General features: G+C 48.0%; 1 protein-coding gene across 1 annotated transcript in view; it reads right to left on the bottom strand.

Moving 5' to 3' along the window:
- The window catches only part of Tbc1d22a (TBC1 domain family member 22A), a 304315-nt gene that overhangs the window by 274276 nt on the left and 9585 nt on the right, over positions 1–20454 (bottom strand). Inside the window, exons 2-4 of the mRNA XM_028878158.2 lie at positions 10964–11020; positions 9881–10215; positions 6740–6916 (exon numbers count right to left, since the gene is read on the bottom strand). Of these exons, the coding sequence (XP_028733991.1) occupies positions 6740–6916; positions 9881–10215; positions 10964–11020 (569 nt within the window). The remainder of the gene's footprint in view (positions 1–6739; positions 6917–9880; positions 10216–10963; positions 11021–20454) is intronic.

Genomic DNA, 20454 nt, shown 5'->3' on the forward strand with positions numbered 1-20454 from the left:
GACTAGAATATAAGGACATGCAGCTCACAGCCACAGCCTGCAGGAGGCCCAGTCCGTAAAGTGGACAGATGGACATAAACTCTAATACTGTTAGATGCAGACAAATGATGGGCGTATAGGTAATATTGCTGAGAGAAAGGAACAAGGGATTCCTGCAGCTCTTATGTACTTTCCCATCCTCTGTCCTCAAGTAGAGGAAATTTTCACATTAATTTTGTTGATTCTGCAGCCTCATAATTGTACAATTATTTAATAGCCTAAACTTCAAAAGAGACGAGATAAAAAGGCAATTGCACCAGAGCAACTTTAAGGCCGCCTGCCTGTTTAAAACTATACAAGAGCCTATGCACATTGTTTAATATTTTCTCTGAAGACACCAAAGCTCATCACCCCCAGAAACAAATTATCTAAAAGAGCCTTGAACTATTGCCAATTGCACTGAAGAGACACCCAGCTGTAGTTATTAATGAAACACTTACCTTGTGTGAGTACATATTTAGTTTCGTTGTTTTAAACTTAGGGACATCGCATGCTATTTAAATGTCACATCCAGCCATGAAAACATCATTTAAAAATAAAAAAGGAAGAAAGGAAGAATGTGGTACTGTAGTGTGAGTCAGGAACCAGTATGCTTATCTATGGCTCAAACTCCTTCAGAGCCCCAGATCCCAGGGCAGATGAAGCGAGCACGGAGGAACTTGTCGGCGTTTGAAGGTTGAATGGGAAATGACTGGGAGTTAACAGGAGGGTAAGAAGAACGCACTGCCTCGGACCCAACAGGTGTGTGCAATGGCCATTTGGGTCCGCTGCCCTTCCCATCTCTTCAGTCCCATTCTCATCAATGATGTGACAGAGTCGCTTCGTGAGATGATGTAGAGATGCTGCACAGCTCCTCACACAGCGGGAGCACACAAGCAAAGGAGGCTGGAGAGGAAAGGCAGGATGGCAGAGGTAGCCAGGGGCCTATGGCTAGGGAGTCCTGCTCCTGCCTCCTCATGTCATTTTACTGTCGTTGGGCTGACATTTACATGTCCATAACAACTATTTACCAGCAACTGAGTGTTGCCTGGGCTCTTCATGTATGCAGTGGCAGGTAGAAAGGGAGCCATGTCAAGACACGAGGATTTATCTCCCATATGCCAGATCACTGCATGTAGTAGCTCAAAGCGGCTCTTCCTGCTGAGACCTGGGGCAAGACTGAAATTAACTAGTGCTTGCTTTGTCTCTCTCAGTATCATCTTCTCCAAGCCTACCCACACCTTCAGTGAACGTGCTGAACACAGACAGGCAGGCAGAAAGACAGACAGACAGACAGACAGACACACACACACACACACACACACGCACGCACGCACGCACGCACGCACGCACGCACGCACGCACGCACATACTTCTCTAATGCTCAACAGTCTAACAACTCAACTAAGGGCATCTTGCTATTATGTGGCTCTGGCTTCTAGAGCGGAACACTGGACACTGGCTGGCCAGTGGCCTGTGACGTGGGAATAGCTCTTCCAAGCCATCCCAGGATGCCCATGGCAAACCTGTTATAGACCAGATGCCAACTAATCCAACAAGACCCACAGGAGAGGAAACGACTTCTTCTGGCCTCCAAAGAGCACTAAGAACGTCACTGTCTACATTAACCAAAAAACGAGAGACCCAGAAGCTGGGAACAGCCCCAAACCAACCTGGCCTTATCCTGCCCTGCTCCACTCACTGAAGGGCTACCTCAGATGCAGCCACCTGAGCAGTAAGCCCGTGACAAGGGGTAGGCAGGGGTGCTGTTGGACAGAGACCTGTGGATCCTGAGGCACCACACACTGGTTTGCAGTTTCACAGCGGCATCAAAGGACCAGGGTTTGCTCCCTTGGATGAAATGACCCATCTAGAAAAGTGCATTGTCTGGGCCACCATTGGCTCTCACATCCTTGCTGTCTCTGGGAGCCAAGCTATGATGCTCCTCCCAGTCCACACTGTACAGCCAATCAGGCACCACCCATGGGGCTCACCAGATCGCACTCGAAACCCATCACCCCACCAGGTCCAATCCCAAAACCCTTGGCTCCCTTCCTCCAGTCACCGTCTTCCCTCTCCTTCCCCTCCAACTGCCTGAGAAACACACCTAGTCCAAAACCACTAGCTACCCCACGCTGGAAGCCCTCCGGGTGCTTCCTTCCAAGCTTTACTCCAGAGGGTGCTCAAGCAAAAGCTGAGTGCCTCCTCCTGGCCCTCGGAGCCCTGGAGTCCAAGTGCCTCTCTGCTCTACATGCCTCTCTCCCTCCACCTCCCTCAGCCTCAGCACCTTCTTTCCATTCCTCAAATGGTTGAAGCTCTCCCACCACACGGCCTTTACATCCTGGCTCCTCTCCCTGGAATGCCTTCCTCCATGCTCAGCCTCTCTCCACGGGGCTCAGCAGAAACACGCTCATTTCAAAGGGTCTTTGAGGACCACTTACTGGCCAGCAGCATCTTCTTCATCCCTCAGCACTGCCTCATGCCAAGGTGTGCTTACCACCTGCTGACCTGACCATCCCTGGGGTGTTCAATCAAGGTTTGTGTCTGTCTGTCTTCCCCAGACTAGAATGCCAGATCTTCGAGGCCAGGGCATATGTTGGTCTGGATCCCTATTTCTCCCCTATGACTGAAACATAAATTACCTCCTGCTCTCACAGGAACTCTGTAAGGTAGGCTGGATTTCCCTTTCCACCCTGAGGTGAGTGAGACACTTAGAGAGCTGCTCCCACAGAGAGTAAGGGCACAGCCAGTACCCATGCTGGGGGTGGACTCTTATCATCACAGGCCCTGCAGTGTGGCCCTCAAGTCAGTGGTACTCGGGGGCATCTGCTCACGGCCATGCTTCCAAGGAACATGACCCCATACTTATTTATGCCTTCCTTCCCTCTGTCCAGACACATTCTCCATCTTCAAACCCAGAGTGGATCTACCTGGGTACCAGGGACCATGGCTATGTGCCTGGCTCACTCCTCAGAGGAAAGGGGACGCCTTCTGCTCTGCTGGCTGGCGGCTCTCTAGTGCCCCTCGCTGAGCTCTGCACAGAGCCTGCCCACACAGGCCCCACTACTGCGTGGCAGTCACTCAGCAGCCCGCAGGAAACGGCACATTTTGCATATTCCGAATGGTACTCCTGATCAGCAGGCGCACGCGATGAACATGAATGCCTCCACGTGTCATTTTCTCAGGCTTCAAAGCAGGCAGTCTTTGTGCGAGTAAATATTGAGTTGATGCTAAGAGGGGAGTGAGCTGTTAAGTTCTATTTGCTACTTTCATCCCTGGGCTCATAACAGAGCATAAGCTAAACAAAGAGCAGCGGACGCTGGCCCAGATCTGCAGCAGGTACAGCCATTTCTGCTGGTCCTTCGCACATCAGCGATCTGCTTCTCCAACTCCAGCAAATATTTACCACTTTGGTTTCTATGTAATGGGAAGATAATGCATTCCACTGTCCTCAGAGCTACCTTAAAGGCCTTAGGAAAACAGGCAATTTACTGGCTATGTTTCTCTTGCCACTAAATACAAATCCAGTAATTGTTTATCTTTGAAAGTAAATGGCTTTAACTTTTTGGCTTCAAATATTCAAACAGAATTCGTAAAGAAAAAAGAATAAGAAAAACATAATCACACCAACCTGACAAAGAGCCTGATTTTTACACCTATTCTTTCACCTACACGTGCCCACACTGACCCTCAAGCTTTAAGGCAAGTATAATTTGACTTTTTGGTTTTTTCTGTGCAGCTTTGGTGCCTGTCCTGGATTTTGCTCTGTAGACCAGTCTGGCCTCAAACTCACAGAGATCCGCCTGCCTCTGCCTCCCAAGTGGTGGGACAATTTGACTTCTAATGCTGCCCTAGTGACAAGACCCACAAGAAGATTCTAGAGGCTGCCCATAGATAAACCAGATCAGGACCACCATCAGGTAAACCCATATTCATCAGCTATCTCCTGGCAAACTGGTAGACATCACCAGGAAAATGTCTGGAAGCAACTCTGATGCATTATGGATCACCGAGTGGCCATACTGTGATAATCAGTATTATAGAAAGCCTAGAGAACAGCAATAAAGGCAGCCCATGGGCATTAGCTACAGTTAGCACTCTAGTGGTCCATGCATCATCTCAATCTAGCTCCAGGCACATCTTGCAGATGAGCAAGGACACTAAGAACCAGGATCTTGAGTTACCAGGCCTGCTCAAGGTCTCCACCCAGACAGCCAACTCCAGAGCCTCCTCTCACAGGCAGTAGGATCTGTCTCCTCCTGCACATTCATCAGGCTCCACCACAGCACCTGAGCAGCTAACTAGCAGCCCCTGTTCAGAAAAGCATGGCTGCATGGTGTGCTAAAAAGGTAGAAATATGATTCCAACTTCAACTAGGAGATTTTGCTCCTTTCATATGAGCAACCCTGATTTCCTATTTTGGTGACAGAAACTTCCACCCACCTAACTCTATGACAAACCTAAAATGCCACCCTGTCTGTAGTCTCCTCCCTACCCCAGGTGAGAATTGCTCTATAGAAACCATCATTAAAGTAGCAGGTGCCTTCAAGAGCTCTTGCCTCATCTGTACAAGGTCCTGGGCTGTAATAACAGAAAAGCAGTGTTAGCCTCCATGCCCATCAGTAAAGGGCTTGTGAAATAAATAAAGTATGGGGCACCCAAAGAGTGGCATCTGGCTCTCCATGTGCTACTCTGTAAATACAGATACATTCAAAAGGTGAGGTGTGGACCAGCATGTCCATCTGGGTGGATGCAGAAAAAGCCCTGCAGAAATGCACAGCCTCCAAGGCACCCCCAAACTGCTGCCTAGGTTCTCAGACACGAGGAAGGGGTGAGAAAACACACATCCCAATGTGATGCTCCTGCTGAGCATCATTCCCCTGGACCTAATCACAAGGAAGACTCAGACCCACAGAAACAGAGGGACATCTGACAAATAACTGCCTGCACACCTGGAATGTGTCAGAGTCACAGCATGCAAAGGAGGAGAACCAGCATTCCAGACTCACAGAGACTTTAGAGCAGGGAGGACTGTGGGGAGGGTGCCATCGAGCTCTGGACTGTGGACGGGAAGCGGGAGAGGTAAGGAACAGTCTTGGGTACACCTGGGAAATGTGAACACGCAGAGCACATCCTCACAAGGAACACAGCACTGTGTCAGGGCTACGCTTCCTTACACTGAATAAACTGACTGCCTGTGCTCTGGGGAAGTATACAGCAAAGCCCTGGGGAAGGGTGTCTCCAACTGACTCTCATTTGGTTCTGCAAACACACGCACAGCACAGGGAACAGTGAATGGGCAAAAGGCAAACAACGGGTGAAGCTGGGTGACGTGTACAGAAACTGTTTGTACTATCCCTGAGACGCTCCCTAAGGATACAATTACATAAAACTGTTTGAAGCAATGTCCACAGGCCACATCTGACAGGGGGCTCCTGAACAGGGAAGGCATTTCACTCTTCATCCTCTTGTGCTTCATAATTTTGTAAGATATGCATGTGCTACTTTTTTTTCCTAAACATAATTAAAAACCAGGTGTGGTGGCACACTCCTTTAATCCCAGCACTCAGGAGGCAGAGGCAGACATAATCTGTGCAAGTTCAATGTCAGCCTAATCGACATCGTCAGTTCTAGGACAGCCACAACTATGTAGAGAGACCCTATCTCAAAAACAAAACAAAAAAGTTATTAATCTAAGAAGAAAAAATTCACTGTATGGACTTCAGGATCTAAGGCTGCCCTGCTCCAGCCAGGACATCCTCCCTACGGCTTCCCAAACACATGCATGGGTCAGTTCCCTGCAGCCCATCCACAGGCCCCAATCGCCACCTCCTGGCCAAGATGGGCATTGCACCTCCCTGCTCTCAGCCCTCAAAGTGCAGCTCTGACTGACATACTACCTGCTCAATTTTTTTTTTTTTTTTTTTTCTCTGCTGAGTGATCTCATGGCCAAGGCCACCTCCCAGCCCTCAGAAAATTCAAGGACCTGGTAAACACCTATCATTGAGTTCATTCAGCAAATACAGGCTGTGAAAATGAAGGGACAAATAACCAGATGGCAGTTCCACCACAAGTGTCCTGGAAGTCTAGCCGGTGTCCACACAGGTATTGCAGGGGACCCAGGAAATCACAACGATTCACCATGATGACCATCCTCTCTCTGCAGGGCCCACCTGGGCCTTACCTGTCACACCCATGCCATCCCTAGCCCCAGGTCTGCAAAGTATGGAGTCGGTAGTTCAGGATGGTAGTCACCCCATCTCACCCCCCAGAGGTCAGACAACCCACAGCCCATGAAGGACAGAGATAACTACCTGCCGGGGCTCTAGAGGATCCCCCTGAGGACCACAGCAGGAAAAGTATTCTGCAGCACTAAGAAAAAAGGATGGCCAGGTGGTGATGGCCCTCACCTTTAGTCCCAGCACTCAAGAGGCAGAGGCCAGCCTGGTCTACAGAGCTAGTTCCAGAGCAACCAGGGCTACACAGAGAAACCCTGTCTCGAGAAAACAAAAACAAAAATAAAAAAGGAAAGGAAGCTGCTGAAAGTATATAGTAGGAAACTGTATTGGGACTATGTCGGCAAACATGTCTAAAGAAGTAAGCAGCCCAACAAGCAGCATCTTCGGGACTCGATGTCATGCAAACACACACAGAGTGCGTGCAACCTGTAATGACACCTTTGGTCTTCTAAGAAACAGACAAGACACCCTCAGGGACTCACCGAGGTCTGTGTTGGGGCCGGCAAGCAGCTGTTTGAACTTGTCCAGCCGAGAGGCCTCTCTCTTACTCAGGGCTGAGCTACCAAGGGCATGTGGGTCAGATGTCCCACTCAGTGCAACAGTCGCCGAGTGGGGGAGAGACTGGGACCGCTGCAGAGGGACCGAATCACTGGTGCTGTCTAGAAAGGGTAGAAGAACAGAGGTAAGGTTAGTGCCCATCATAGCACTCACTGGCCCTTTGTGAACACCATCAGGTCACAGCTTTCCCTCTCCTGCCATCCAGCACTCAACACTAACTCCCTGACAGAGTACTGTTCACAGTAAAACAGACACGCCTGCATATGACCACATAGGACAGCCAGGAAAGCCCAGACCACTCCTCTGACTGCTAGCTCCACTCCAGCTCCCACCCAGCAGCCTCAACTTCCAGAAGGCACAAACCAGCGTACAGTCAAAAATGAGCCACAGGGGAGATGTAAATTCAACATGCTGCTGTCTACCTTAGGCAGGGGCAAGGGTCCCACCTCCGCCTGCATCCATGCTGCTCCACTCCCCAGTCAGGATGGGAGGCCATACAGGCAGCCTCGGAACAAGACAAGAAGCTCCTGGGCAGAATCTGGCCTAAGGGTTAGCCTGAGGACCTCTGCTTCCACCCTTACCTGCAGGCAGCATCAGGAATAAACCCTACCCATCAGCAAGAGCAGGAGAGCAGACTGGCATGGGGAAGAGTCTGTGCACATGTGTGTGATGCACGTACGGACGTATACATGCATGTAGAAGCTGAGTTCTACAGCAGGTGTCTTCAAGCCCTCCACCTCATTTTTGGAGGCAGGGTCTTTCACTGGGCATGAAGCTCACTGATTTAGCTAGACTGACTGGCCAGCAAGCCCCAGGAATCCTCCATTATCTATATATTCTAGCATCCAAGGCCGTAGTGGTTTAAATAGGAATGGCCCCTATAGGCTCATATATTTGAACACTTAGGGAGTGGAGCTACTTGACAGGTATGGCCTTTTTGGAGTAGCTGTGGCCTTGCTGTAAGGCATGTGTCTCTGAGGGTGGGCCTTGGGGTTTCAAATGCTCAAGGCAGGCCCAGTGTCTCTCTCTTCCTGCTGCCTATGGATCCAGATGTAGATCTCTCAGCTACTTATCCAGCACCATGTCTGCCTACATGCCACCATGCTTCCCTCCATGAATATAGGCAGGCCCCAGTTAAATGCTTTTTTTTATAAGAGTTGCTGTGGAGCCAGGTGTTGGCAGTACATGCCTTTAATCCCAGCACTCGGGAGGCAGAGCTAGGTGGATCTCTGTGAGTTCGTGAGGCTAATCTTATCTACAGAGTGAGATCCAGGACAGGCACCAAAACTACACAGAGAAATCCTGTCTCAAAAAACCAAAAGAAAAAAAAAAGAGTTGCTGTGGTCATTGCATCTCTTCATAGCAAAAGAACATTGCCTAAGGCAGAGGCCATAAGAAAACATGTCATGGAGGCAGAATCACCCACAGCTGTCTGGGAGGAATAGGAGGAAGTGACTAGAATCTGAGGTGAGGATCCAGTGGCCTTCACATTCCTTCCTCATATGAGGAAATATCAACAGCCCACAGGTAACAGGGGCTAAGCCCTGGGCAGAGAAAGAGGATCACATCTTCTCCACTCATCCCTACAGCTCCAAGAACCAATGTAACCAACTCCAGCACAGGATTCCCTGGCCTCACCAATGGGAGTGTGGGGGATGTTCAGCCTCTACCAGGGCACTGTAGAAATTTGAGCTGCATCCCTACCATAACTACCATGTTCAGTGACACACCCTGCTCCAGCTCTAACACACACTGTCCAAGATACCGCCACATGTTCCCTGGCAACAGACTCTCTGGATGAGAATCCCTGGTCTCTGCAGTAGCCAGCATTAACAGCAGGGACTCTGGAGTCACAGAGCCTGGGTTTTATCCCCCAGGCCCACCTCGTAAGCAGCTCAGGGCTTTCTTGGTGCCTTGGCTGTAGAAGAACAACATAACTCCCTCCTAGAAGCCTGAGGAGTTTAAAGAATGCATCACAAAGGGGCTGGCTATGGTACTAGCCACACAGTCAACACTCACAACATGCTATTATTATTAAGTGCTCAAAAAAAATCCCTCCTAGAAAGCAAACACAGGATTCTCAAGCCAAGACTTGTGGAGGACACAGCAATGAGATCAGAGCCACTTCTCCAGTAACATGACTTCCTGAGAACTAGTTAGTCACTTTACTTTTGCCGGAGAGGCTGCCACAATGTGACACACCACAGCTCCGTCATCATCTACCTGCTCTGAGTTTGCTTCTGGCCAGGACCTCCAGCCAGACACCATGTAGTCCTGCCCACTCTCAGCTCCTACATCTGATGTGCTGAGGGCCGTCACATGCAACAGCAGGGCCCGAGATGCTCTAGCCAGCCGTGGGGGCTTGAGAAGTTGTCACTCCCAAGCACAGCGGTGAGCAAAAGAATCCAGGGTCCCTGCCAACCCTTGAAGGCCACCACTAGAGGGCACCCTGCCCAGACTGAGCAGACAGGAGGTGGGAGGGAGCAATCTCCAGCAGAACTCTCAGAGAACTGAAAAGCCACTGCAGTTCCTGGGTAAACTCGGTCATTCTAAATTCTTTACAAATGAAATAAAGGCAGCTTCTCACCTGAAGAAACTAACATTTTAGCACATCAACTCCCAGAAGGCAGTTCTGAAAACCAGGCTAGGTCCAAAGCCCCTTTCTGAACCTAGCAGGGGGCCTTAGGCTACTGCTCTCCTCTGTAAATGAGAAGAAAGCGCCCTCACCCAGGAGAGGCGTGCTTGGGCGCTCCTGGCTCCTTTCTGAAGGAGTCCAGGATCTCCTATCTCCTGTGCTCCCCCATGGCCCTCTCTTGGGCCCGTTCATAAGCCACAAGCCTTAACATTCCCTCTGTAGGCAAGACGCCCTCGGCTCCACAGACAGAAAAGCACATCCAGACCGCATGGGCAATGAGGCTGTTGGCTAGTCCTGGGAGTGCCACAGCCACATGAAAGATGACCCTACAGGTTCTCATGGCCCAGAGGCCTGCTGCAAACAGACACACACACAGCCTTCCTTATTCCAGTCCAGTCCTTCCTTGGCTCTACTGTCCCTTCATCTCTACCTGAAGAACAAGGAGTGTGGCTCTCACTGACAGACTTCACCAGGCGGAGGTCACCACTCGGAGCTACAGGAGGCTCTGCTATGGGCTGAGGCTCTGGCTCTGGCATCTCCTTCTGTGAAGGCTGGCTCTGCCTCTGGCTGTGGTTGCGCAGGACACGGTGAGCTGTCTCCATGACCACCTCAGAGTTCAGGCTCTCTGTCGCCATGGCCAGGAGTTCATCATCATCTTCGCCCGCATCCCAAGCGTCACTGGTATTACTCTCAAACTCCTGGAAGGTGCTGACCCTCTTGGCCTTCACTGGGGTGGTGGGCACCTTGGGCGTGGACTTGAGCAAGCTACAAAGCAAAGGCATCTTTACTGTGCACACTCAGCCAAAAGAGAATCCCCAGTGAGAGGACATTTCATCTAGATGAGGGTGCCAAGAAAAGCACAATGTGCAGGCATCAAAACAGGACTCGGCACTGAGCGGGCTGCATGATGGGGGAGGGGGGTGCATTTCAGGAGCGAGCCACTAAGCAGCACAGAACTACAGAGCAATGGTACCAAGGCTAGAGAGCACATTCTCACACTCCCTCCATCTCAGCAAGCTCAGGGGCAGCAGCAGAGGGGTCCGGGGCAAGAGGACCCTGCAGAGAGCGGGGCCTTTGTATACACACACAGAGATGGTTTATTTACAGGCCGTCCCTCCACGCATCACCATGCAGACCATCAGCCCCGGCGTGAGTGAGGAAGTGTGACAGACAGGTGCCGCCCTGCAGGCCACACCAGCACAGCACTAAGCCCAACAGTGGGAGGAGCCAAGACCAGAACAGCGAGAGGGCAGCACAGAGGACCGCTTCACACAAGCTGTAAGGGCAGTCTGGAGCCACACTGCCCTCAATCCAAAAGTGCCAGCTCTCTGCCCTCTGCAAGATACTATGACCCGAAGCCCCTGTGTCCCATTGCCCGGCTGCAGGGTAAACTATGCACAGACAGCAAAGTCGCACAAAGCAAGTGCCTGAGCCATCTGCTGACTGAGAGAACATTTTCCCTCCCTCAGAAGCTCAATGAGCCGGCAGAAGCGCGACACTGACTGCCACTTACGTGCCGTGTAAGAGCGGATCAAAAGGTGGGTGCTGGGCTCCATACACATGCTGGATGCTAAGAAAACAAGGAAAGAAAAAAATTAGCTTGTTTTTCCAGTTCTACTGAGAGCCCCACACTGAATCAAGAAAGGCGCCATCCCCTAGGCCACATGCCCAGGAGAAGCCACATTCTATCAGCAGCTAAATGTCTAGCCACCCAGGGCTAAGGGCCAGCCCAGTGATGAATGGCGCCACATAGGCCCACACCCCCACAAACAGGCTGGACATTCAGGCCCTTTCTGAGAGCAGGAAGCATGGCTCTCCAGAAGCCTCCCTTCAGGGGAGCCTCCTCGGGAGCCCTCTCAGACCACTGGGAACAGTCGAGTCCATGAGCCACTGCTCACAAATGTGTCTTACAGGCACAACTTGAGCTCACAAGGTAACTTCACTGGGAATTTCCCCCAGGTGCTGCTCTGTCTGATTACCCAAATATGAACAAAAATTTTGTAAAGATTTAATCGATTTAGAAAGAAATGAAGGCTGTAACTTTCCCAACAAAACCAGACAGGCTCAGAAAGCACCTCAGCTCCTCCCATTCAGGCATGTCCCAGAACAGAGGTGAGGCGAGGCCTGGACATCTCTGTCACTTCTCGGCATGAGAAGTCATGAGAATGAAGCCACCTCTGAAGACTGGAACAGCGGGAGATGAAAAGTGGGCCTGTGATGGCTGCCCCGAACTAGGGGTCTAAGCTAACCATGTCCTTTCACTTCCAGGTACAGGAAACAAACAAATCCCTATTCATCAGAGCCCCTGCCATCAGATATCCTGACTGGTATAGTCCAAGGCAGACATGACACTCTGAGGTTTTGACACAAGACCCTGATGGAGAAAGACGTGTGCACAGAGAAACATGAAGACCAATCTCGGTAAACACATGCATGTTTTGTGTTGTGTTTTAATGAAATCCTGGGACCACAGATGGTTCAGCTGCTAATGGGGCTTCTGACAAGCCTGACAACCTAGGTTCAGTCCCTGAGTTCAATCATGCACATGGTGGAAGGAGAGAACTGATTCCCAGGGTTGTTCTCTGATCTCCATCCAAGCACTATAACACATGCATATATAGGTGCCTGCATGAGAGCACGCGCACGCGAGCGAGCACGCGCACATAAATGTAGTATTTTTTAAGTTAAAAGATATTTTTCTTTTTTAATTTTTTTCATACAATATACTTTGATCATATTCTTCCCCTCCCCCAGCTCTTTCCTACCACCCTCTCCAAAAAAAAAAAAAGAAAAAGAAAAATCAAAACAACAACAACAACAAAACAGTAAGACAAAAATACTAAACCAAAACAAAAAGTGCACAAAACCATGGAGTTCATTTTGTGTTGGCCAACTGCTCCTGCGCATGGGTCCTGCCCTGAGTGTGGTTGACGTGCCCAGTCAGCCTCCATTGCAGAGAACAGACTGTCCCTTTCCTGGCAGGCACCAGCTGCAGATAGTTTCTTGGCTAAGTCCACTGCCTGTCTCAGTGCTAGAATTTTGTCTGCTTTGAACTGTGCAAGTCTTGGGCCTGCTTTCAGTGTCTGTGAGTTCACGCATATCGGTCCTGTTGTGTCTGGAAGATGCTGCTTCCTGGGAGGCATCCACCACCTCTAGCTCTTATAATCCTCTGCCTCCTCTTCTGCACAGATCCCGAGCTTTGAGGGGAGGGGGTTGGTAAAGCCATCCCATTCAGGGCTGAGCTCGCCAAGTCTCTCACTCTCTGCACATCGTCCAGTGCTGATTTTCGTCTCTGTGCTGATTCCAATCTACTACAAGAAAAAGCTTATAAAACATTGTTTAATTAAATCCTGGGGTTGGAAAGATGGATCATCAGTTAAAGAGGACATACAACTCTTGCAGAGGACCCAAGTTCAATTCCAAGCACCCACAACAGGCAGCTTAAAGCTACCTATATCTCCATCCCCAAAGAACCAGATGCCTTTTCCTGGCCTCCATGGGCACCTGCACACATCCCTACACAGTCACACACATAAACATAATTAAAAGTAAAAAAGAAAAAGAAAAACAACTAGAATCACTAAAACACCTCAGTGGATAAACTGGCCCTAATCATGACAAAGTGAGTTCAATCCCCAGGACCCACATAGTGGAAGGAAAATTCCTACAAGTTGTCCTCTGACTTCTACCTGAATGCTGTGGCACATACACACACATAAAAAATAAAATGTAATAAGATTATTTAAAATAATAAAAATAAAATGTAATAAGATTATTTAAAATAATAATAAAAATAAATCTTAAAAAATTAAATCCTGGCCAGGAGGTGGTGGCACACACCTTTAATCCCAGCACTCGGGAGGCAAAGGCAGATGGATCTCTGATTTCGAGGCCAGCCTGGGCTACAGAGTGAGTTCCAGGACAGCAAAGAACTAAACAGAGAAACCTGGTCTTGAAATAAATAATTAATTAATTAAATCATGACCTTCCTGACTCTGAAATGGGCTGTGAAGTAGTCCCCATACTATTACTTCCCTCTTCTTCAGTTTACTTAAATCATGTATTTACCTTCAGATGTGTGATTCGATGTGCAAAGAGACTAGAAGAAGCATATGTAAATGTAAAAGCCAACTAGGAGGTTGAGAGTGTTCGGACTTCCCTACACATGCCTCTGCAACTCCTTGTAAATCTTAATTATTTCAACATTAAACGTTTTAACCACCACAGGGATAGAATGAGTGCCGGCTACCTCATCTCTGGCCTGTGCCACCTCCCTGGACAGTATCACTTCTAATTTCACACTGTGCTGCCATATGGCTACAACATAATGAGTTTACCCAAGGCTGACTGTGAAACACAGAGCTGATTTAAAATTGTTTGTGGTTACAAGGACAGCAATAACACCTCTGGAGAGGAATGCCTACACACCACTTGATAACCTCCTGAGGACAAATCCAGCAGTACGAATGCCCTGGGCATAAGGCACGCACTTAAAGAGGTTTGGCCACGCTGCCAAAGGACAGTCAAGTAGTTCCCTTTCCCCCAGCAAGGCCTGGCAGATGGCTAGACCCCACTAACTGGACAGAAGGAAAGCGATCTCCATGCTGGCTCCATGCCTCAGATGTTGTTCACTGTACCTCTTCTTTTTGTAAACTATTCATATCCTGTGTCCATCTGCCAACAAGAGTTCCCCTCTTACTGATTTGCAAGGTGAGAATTCCTTCTCTGTTATTCATGCAGTATGGCCAGTGAAATAGCAGTCTACTGAAGATGTCCATGTACAGGACCCGCGAGTGTATTTCCCTTTCCAGTACAGCTGTCACTTTGTCATTACACAGTTGGTAGGGAACTTTTAAAAAGGCAATTGGCTGCCGGGCAGTGGTGGCACACACCTTTAATCCCAGCAGAGGCAGAGGCAGGCGAGTCTCTGTGAGTTCGAGCCCAGCCTGGTCTACAGAGTGAGTTCCAGGACAGGCTCCAAAACCCTGTCTTGGGAGAGGGGGCAGGGGGGCAACACCACTGTTTGCATAACCTCTCCTCACTGGCTTAAGGACACCTTTAAGACAAGCTAAAATATGGCACTGTTCTGTTTTCAGCTTATTAGTATGCTTATAGCACAATATCTTAATTATATCTAGTGTTTGCTTTTGTAACCTAAAAATTGTAATGGAATTTAACAAACACTTTTTTTGGACAGCACCTATATGATCAGACAGAAGAGAGGCAAAAATAGGCACAATATCATACAGCCCAAAGTGTTAAAGTCCTCACAGTGTGCCAATGAAAGCAAGCAGCAGCCTGGTGTTACAACACCCTGTGATCATTCCTATGGGAACACAGCATGGATTTCCCTTGAAAAGGTCACACATGACAGAGGGGCAGGCAGAAAATTCCTGACAGATGGAGCTGAGGAGTGGCTCAGTGGTTAAAGCACTTGCCATGCAAGCAAGCAAAAGGACAGGAGTTTGAACCCCCAGGACCCATGCAAATAGCAGATGGGTAAGTCAGCATGGCAGCTAAGCGGTAACTCCAACCTCAGGAGGTAGAGACAGAGGAAACCTGGAGTAGACCGGCTATCAGGACCAGTGGTAGCACACCACCCAGTTGTGGTTGACTAACAGACCTTGCCTCAATGGAAAGTGGAGGGCAATGGAGGAAGACTTGCACTTTAAGTGGGTAAGTACAGTTACATGGATTTGAAATAGGTGAATGCAGTCACACGGGATATGACAGGGGTGAGTGCAGTCACACGAAATATGACAGGGGTGAATGCAGTCACACGAAATATGACAGGGGTGAGTGCAGTCACACGAAATATGACAGGGGTGAGTGCAGTCACACGGGATATGAAATACATGAATGCAGTAACATGAGATATGAAAGGCGTGAATGCAGTCACATAGGATATGAAAGGGGTGAGTGCAATCTGTATCCAGAAGTTTTCCTGTGTCTCGGCTGGCCAGCAGTCAGGACAAATCTCTCCCACTCGAGTTCCCCAAGTAAGTATACTGAGGCTTATATTAATTATAACTGCTTGGCCATTAGGCTTAGTATTGACTAGCTCTTACACTTAAACTCAGCGCATTTCTGTTCATCTGTATGTTGCCACATTTTCTGTGGCTTTACCTGTGTGCCATTACATGCTGCTCCTGGACTTGGGCTGGTGTCTCCTGACTTCAGCCTTCCTCTTACTCCTTGTCTGCTCACTCTGCCTATATTTCCTGCCTGGTTACTGGCCAATCAGTGTTTTATTAAACCAGTCTACAAGGGCATTATCCCACAGCATTTCCCCTTTTCTGTTTAATTAAAAAGGAAGGTTTGAACTTTAACATAGTAAAATATATTTTATTTGTGCTGAAATGTGGTGATTTTTTTTTGTATGTTAATAAATAAAGTTTGCCTGTAGATCAGAGGAAATAGCAAGCCATTAACACAAAAGTCAGGCAGTGGTAGCACATGCCCTTAATCCGATCACTTGGCAAACAGGGTATATTCAAGGCCATACTAGGGAATAGAGCCAAGCATGGTAACACATTAAAGAATCCCAGTACCAACCATAGAGACCTGGAGGTCTGTACAGACAGGCAGTGACAAGGAAGTGAGGTAGCTGGACTAAGAGCAAGGCAATAAAGGTGCGAGTAGACAGGAAGCAGCTCACTTTTGGGAGCTGCAGAGCTGGTGAGGTAAGGCTGGTTGATGGCTCTCACTATTTCCCTGATCTCTAAGACTTTCACCCCTATATTTGGCTCCATGTTTTTTATTTAATAAGACCGCTTAGAAATTCGTCTACAGCAGTCACACGGGATATGAAAGGGGTGAGTGCAGTCACATGGGATATAAAGGGGAGAATATTTCTTGCTGAATCTTGACTAATACACCACAGCTTCCACCTGACTAGATTTTCTCTCTTCAACCCCAGACAATACTCTACAAAGAGACCCAAACTAGTCACAAGAAGTCCCATGAATACCCATCTCAGCTGACCCATCACAACTGGCAGCCTGTAGCATCCACTGATCACAGTAAGACAAGAAAGTGAAGAGCCTTATTTCAGCCCCAACCTTTGAATGCTCTAGTAACTCCTAGAACACCCTGGGACAAGAATCAAGCTCCCACAGCCCTGTGCACTCCCTGAATATCTGACTACAGAACCCTGGAGAATCAGATGTGCTCTGTATGTCACGGGAGAGAAAATCTATATAGCTCCTGAGATCATGCACAACCTGGAGTGTCCTTTCGCCAAACCTTACAGAGATGTCCTAACACTGGTGCAGAGTTCTCAGGATGAAGAGACAAAAAGTCCCAGGTTCCAGTTCCAGCACTTACTGGCTGGTAAAGTTTGAGGCAAGTCAACTCTGGGCTTTGGTTACCCATCCTGGGAGCCAAAATGAGAATTTGCACAGGGTACGGGTGTGGATCGGTGGCAGGGTGTGCTTGCCAGTGCAAAGCCTGGCATCCAAACAGAAACAAAGCACACGCTGTGGCCAGGACAGCCACAGTGGTAGCACTGTGTACACAGAACGTGACCCACATGGAGCACCTGTCACTACTGCCAATCTATCTTGACTTCAACATTCACATGCTTCTTCTTATTCCCCAATATATTCATATTCAAAACAGTAGGCAGCTTGGCCTGCAGGGCACTATTTGCATGTCATTTTCATAAAAGTCTCTGCAGCATTATCAAAGACTTCAGGCCTTTCCCTCCCAGCAGAGCAGGAAACTCATTAATTCTTCATAGGAAAACCACTTGTGTTTATTGAGTAGAAAATGTTCCAACAAAGTTCAAGCTCAGACTTAAAGGAGCCTCGTTTTTATCTTATTAAAATTGCATTTATTTGGTCTAGCATTGCTAAAAAAGAAAGACTTCACCAAAGCTACTGAAAAGCAGTGGCATGTGACATGCATACTTACCTCAGATAAGGAAACCTTTCTGTAAAGAACATTCATGGCTGGGAGTGTGCTTCAGAGGTATATGTGCAGGATGATCCCTGATCACCCCCCCCCAAAAAAAAAAACCATAAATCTGCTTTCAAGTAAATTATGCATCTTTTAAAACTCTGCAGTAACCCAGGACACTAGGGGTTCTTTGTGAAAAAGACACGTGATATAATGCCATGTCCTGACACAGAGCCACAGAAAACTCTGTGCAAATACATAAGGAAAGAAGCTAGGCAAAGTTTGTGATACTAAAAAGAAAAAGCAAAGAAATCTTAGCAGGGTTGGGCATGAGAGCTAGGGTTCCCTGTGTGCTGTGCCAGCACTCCACCGCTGAGACACACCCCCAGCACACTCACAACCAAGATGCTAAGGAAGTGATAAAGCACCTGCCCAGCATGCAGCAGGCTCCAGGCTCTGTCTCCTGGATGCTCATTATCAACTAAGGAATGGATGCAAAGAAGGCAAAGTATGTGCGTGTATACACATAATAGGTACCAGGCACAACAGAAAGACGCACTAACCACAATGAGAACTAACCACAATGAGATAATCTATCCATGTATAGTTAATGTATAACACATGTAACTAGTAAGTGTTCATGTAAAACACTGTCATTTTTCCATGTGTACATGAATGCAAAAATTCCTACCGCGTGTGTCTTAGTTGTTTTCTACTGTTGTAATAAACACCATAACCAAAAGTAACTTGGGGAGGAAAGGGTTTATTTCATCTTTTGCCTCCAGGTAACAATCCATCACTAAGGACAGTGAGGACAGGAACCTGGAGACAGGAACTGATGCAAAGGCCATGGCAGAGCACTGCTTACTGCCTTGTTCCTCATGGCCTGCTTAGCCTCCTTTCTTATAGCACCCAAGGCTCTCCAGTCCAGGGATGGCACCGCCCACAGTAAGCTGGGCCTCCCCACATCAATCACCACTCAAGAAAATGCACCACAGGCTTGCTCACAGGTCAGTCTGCTGGGGAAATGTTCTCAATTGAGGTTCCCTCTTTCAAAATGCCTCTGGCTTGTGTCAAGGTGACATAAAACCAGCCAGTGCAGCATGCGTGAGAATGAACGCGGAGCTCAGAACAGTGGCTATCTAAAAGCAAGCAGAAGGAACTGGATACAAGGAGAAAACTCAGCAACCGCCGCTGTATGTGATGCTTCTTCTTGGGCTGGAGAGGACACTCATATGCTCTAAGTACTGTAGCAGCCTGCAGAGTTCTTTTCTATCTCTAACCAGTCTTTTAATGAAAAAAGCTCCAAGGACACAAGAGACAGACTCTCTTATGGGACTGCCTCACTGAACCAGAAGGGTCAAAGCAGAGTACTCAGTGACGCAGGTCATACAGAGCTGGAGAAAAGAAAGCCCAGCATGACAAGCAGCCAACAAGTGGAAGGGCCCAAAGTCTATCACATGGTGAACAGAGGACCACAGTGGCTTGTCCATATAAGGGAATATCAGGTCATAAAACAAATGAACCAGGTATGTGCTACATCCCTAGAATCCTAGCAATCAGGAAGCTAAGGTAGGGTGTTGTAGAACATTATTTTAAGATGTGTTACTTTTGTGTATGTTGCATTTGTTTAACTTTGTGAAGCTGTGTTACTGTGTCTGTCTAAAACATCTGATGGTCTAATAAAGAACTAACCAATAGCAAAGCAAGAGAAAGGATAGGTGGGGCTGGCAGGCAGAGAGAATATATAGAGGGAGAAATCTGGGAGCAGAGATCTAGGAGCCAGAGAAGGAGGAGGACTTCAGGGGCCAGCCACCTAGCTACACAATCAGCAATGGAGTAAGAATAAGATTTACATAAGTAAAAGAACGGGAAAAGCCCAGAGGCAAAAGGTAGATGTGATAATTTAAGTTAAAGAAAGCTGGCAAGCAACAAACCAAGCTAAGGTCAGGCATTTATACTTAAGAATAAGCCTTTGTGTGTGATTTATTTGGGAGCTGAGTGGCAGGAGCAAAGAGCAAAAACAATAACAGTAGGGGATCTTAGTTCAAGGTCATCCTGTGCTACAAGTGGTCCCCAACTTACAATGGCTCGACACAATTTCCAAACTTCACTTTCCAATACAACACTTTAACTGTGATCTTTCCCAGGCTCACAATATGTGTGAGATCCAACACCTTTCTCAATAGTGAGCAGCAGCACTGAGCCACGGTTCCCAGCCAGCCCTGCAGCAAGACCAGAAATCGTGATGCTGCGCAGTGCACTACACCTCTAGGCTAGGAGGTCTGGAAGGCTACAGTGCTGTGTGCACTTTCAGCTTACAGCAGGGCACCAGGATGTAACTCCACTGTAAAATGAAAAACACCTCAACTGTCTCATGCTATAGCATAGACTAGCCTTAAAAATATGCAAAGCAAAAAGAGGTCAAGCAGGACTCAAGAGGCTGAGACAGGAGAGTGGCAGGTCAAACCCAGTCTGGGACACACAGTGAGGCCCTGTCTCAAACAAACAAAAAGCAGTCAAGACGTACTGTATGATTACAGTACATGAAATGTTTAGAGATTCACTACAGAGACAGAGTGGATTACTGCTTTCCAGGGAAAGGGGTGCAAAGTAAGGCATAATGAGATATGGCTTCGCTTTCTGGCAAAGAAAGTATTCTAATATTAATTGTGGTCATAACTACATAATTCTGAATATGCTTTCTAGGATCCTGAATGTGTGGGCTGGCATGATGGCTCCTTGAGTAAGAGTGTAGACCTGAGTTTGAATCCTAGAACCTACAAGGTGGAAGGAGATCAGATGTCCAAACTTTGTCCTCTATACTTCACAGGTGTGTTGTGGTATACCTACCTGCGCGCATGTGCACGCACACACACATTTGTTTACGTTGTGGACATTTTAAATGGGTGAACTGTATGGTATGCAAATGATATCACTATAAAGAAGGAAGGAGGAATGAGTCATGACGATGTTACCACAGGCCAAAAAAAAAAAAACACTCAGAGTGCTTCACATGAATAGAACAGAAACTTTATATCCACCCACCCAAAGTGGAAAAAGAAAACTTAAAAAGGACTCCTTGGTTACCAGAATGCACTGAGG

The sequence above is a fragment of the Peromyscus leucopus genome, chromosome 20 (genome assembly GCF_004664715.2).
Source record: "Peromyscus leucopus breed LL Stock chromosome 20, UCI_PerLeu_2.1, whole genome shotgun sequence".
NCBI classification, from domain to species: domain Eukaryota; kingdom Metazoa; phylum Chordata; class Mammalia; order Rodentia; family Cricetidae; genus Peromyscus; species Peromyscus leucopus.